The following is a 2,983-nucleotide window of genomic DNA, read 5'->3' on the forward strand; positions in this document are numbered from 1 at the left end:
ACACACACACACACACACACACATACACATACTCATCCGCCACGGTACACTTACATAAACAAGGATGTCCACAGGCTCAGTGAAAGCGCTGAGATCGGGGTACACAGCAAACGACCGGAAGTTCACTGCGGGTACACATAGTCATGTGACACAAAATGATGACACAGCACTTTGAGATTGTAGACATATTACCAGATCATTATCCTAGACGGCTGTTGTCTACTTTTTGTTTTGAACATTTGATATTCATGGCTGTAGTTGTTGATTAAAGTTTTCAATACGTCCCCAGGGTACCTGCCATATTTCGGCTGAAAACAGATTTCTAAAATGCATGGCTTTTTGCACCTTGACACACGATCTTATGCAGTATGTATGATGCAAGTTTGCCTGGGCGGTAACCAAAGAATAAGTAGATTGCCTAGATAGTACTTCCCTCCTTTCAGATATTGACTTTCTTGATGAGCTTCGAAGGATGGACAGTCAATACGACTGATGTAAAGGAGGGCATTGGGGTGCGTCTTACTATTCTAATGGTGATTACCCATTACTGGATTTTTTAAAGGTCCCACTTTTAAAAATGGTCAATTTAGCTTGGGTGGCCTACACTTCCTCACTTTTTAACCACTAAAGGATCTTTATATTTTGCAACGAGCACTTTTTTACTTTATCCGAGATGACTGTAGTGCGGTTTAAAAAGTCATGGTGCAACTTTTTTTCTATTATTTCCTCAACTATCAAACAGAAACTCTCCAGCTTTTGCACAGTGGCTTGTATCAATTTGTCCTCTAAGACCAATATTTTTGTAAACACCTGTCAGTTGTATTCTAGAACATTTCTTAATAAATAATAATAGTAAAAATCCCAGTGGGTGGTTTCTAAGGAATAGAAGGTTTACAACTGGGACAATATCGTTTTTAAAATCTAGTCCGTCATCTTATTTTTCGAATCGGGACCAAAGATTGTGCATAACAAGATAGTTCACTCGGCCAAAAAAGTGTCCGCGGAAGACCGCGCATGGGTTGAGATGTCGCTGCAGTCTATGTTTTGAAGCTCTCTTTCGTTTCTCCAGAAGAAGAATAGGAATAGCCCCCCCCCCCCACCCCCTTGCGCATCAGCTGTTCCGGTTCGCTCAGTATGGAGTTTTGGGTTTATTTTATTTTAATGAACTCTCGTCATTTTTCAAAAGCCAAACGAAGAAAACAGTCGTCCCTTCGACCCGAAGAGGATTTTTGTCAGCGTAGCCACTTGAAAAGGCGTTATCCCGAAATTTTTGTTACAATTTATTTCAAAACTTGTTAGTTTTGCTTTGATATTTTCCACACAAGTAGGGTAACTCTGTTCGGAAAGGGGATTTTGAGGACGATTTTTAAATTGGCTCAAAGAGAGGAATCAACCGTCTTGTTATACAGAATCTTTGTAGCGACATTTTGCTTATTGAACGGACGTTTTGAGAACTTTTAGTGCAAAAGAGAGCTCACGATAAAATGAATTTCTAGTAACAAATTTTGCAACTACTAGTAATAAGTGGCATTGGTGAGCTGTGACGTAAGCCATGCGTATGCAAAAAGTGTGTGAGAAGCGGGAAGTACTGTGAATAATCCCATTTTCTGCGATACGGAGATTTAGATCTATAGTAATTTATATAAATTATGAAGAAAAGTTTTAAGATTTACCCTCAATTGTTTAGAAAAAATATGATTTAGTTAAGACAAATTGATACAAACTGCTGAGCAAAATGTGTGTGATATTGATTCACCCGTTATAGAGATATTTGATGATAAGTTGTGCCACGGACTTAAATTTTGACCCCACTATAAGTGCTCGATCGTGTCGACCGTAAGATTAGGGGGGTGATTAACATCATAAAGACGCTGGAAAGAAACATACGAGGAAACCAAAACCAAATCAAGCACCACAAACTACTTACCACAACAAGACATAAGGCAAATTGTATGGATATACCATCACTCATCTTGGTCACTAACAAAATAATAATCGAAAATCTGACCAATTATGAACTGAAAACAATTTTCTGAAGGCGACTCATTCTTGCCCCTACCTTTGTCTCCAGGCTTGTACATTCCTTTATCTGTCTGAATGAAGATGGAATATTGCTTCTTGTTGACCTGCAGTGACCTCTGGTTTGTAAAGCTAAGTCCTCCAGAGCCTACCACTTTGAGGGTGTAGTAGTGTCCAGACAGAGTGGCCGGCAGCTGAGTGAAAGAATGGACAGCGGTTAAGCTAGCAAAGAACAGTCTCGGGAGGGGTTGGGGGCATAGATGTGTAATTGTAAGATATGTAATATATTCAAGCGTGATTCATACAGTTGATTTTTATCTACAGTGGTATTTGTTAATCAAAATGAGTTTTATTACTTCTTTAGTTAATTCTTTTAATTGGTTTATATTCGCTGTTTCGTTTTCAGAAGAATAAGAGAAATACAAATGATAATATGACAATAATATGTATGGAAATAATGACACTACTACTATCACTACTGCTACTACTACTACTACTGCTGCTACTGCTACTACTACTACTGCTACTACTACTACTGCTGCTACTGCCGCTACTGCTGCTACTACTACTGCTGCTACTACTACTGATGCTACTACTACTGCTGCTACTACTATTGCTACTACTACTATTGCTGCTACTACTACTGCTGCTACTATTGCTATTACTGCTGCTACTACTACTACTGCTATTGCTACTGCCGCTACTGCTGCTGCTGCTACTACTACTGCTGCTACTACTACTGCTGCTACTACTACTGCTGCTACTACTATTGCTACTACTACTACTGCTGCTACTACTACTGCTGCTACTATTACTGCTGCTACTATTGCTATTACTGCTGCTACTACTACTACTGCTATTGCTACTGCCGCTACTGCTGCTGCTGCTACTACTACTGCTGCTACTACTACTGCTGTTACTATTGCTATTACTGCTGCTACTACTACTACTGCTATTGCTACTG

At 39.5% G+C, this 2,983-nt stretch overlaps 1 protein-coding gene across 1 annotated transcript in view; it reads right to left on the minus strand.

The window, feature by feature from the left end:
- LOC101854858 (CD109 antigen) overlaps positions 1 to 2,213 on the minus strand; it is a gene marked incomplete at both ends in the record, with an annotated part of 54,662 nt that extends 52,449 nt beyond the window's left edge. The window contains 2 exon segments of the mRNA XM_013080914.1: positions 55 to 125; positions 2,060 to 2,213. Coding sequence (XP_012936368.1) covers positions 55 to 125; positions 2,060 to 2,213 — 225 coding nt within the window.
- Between the last annotated feature and the right edge of the window lie 770 nt (positions 2,214 to 2,983).

The sequence above is a fragment of the Aplysia californica genome, unplaced genomic scaffold, assembly GCF_000002075.1.
Source record: "Aplysia californica isolate F4 #8 unplaced genomic scaffold, AplCal3.0 scaffold00105, whole genome shotgun sequence".
In the NCBI taxonomy this organism is placed as follows: domain Eukaryota; kingdom Metazoa; phylum Mollusca; class Gastropoda; order Aplysiida; family Aplysiidae; genus Aplysia; species Aplysia californica.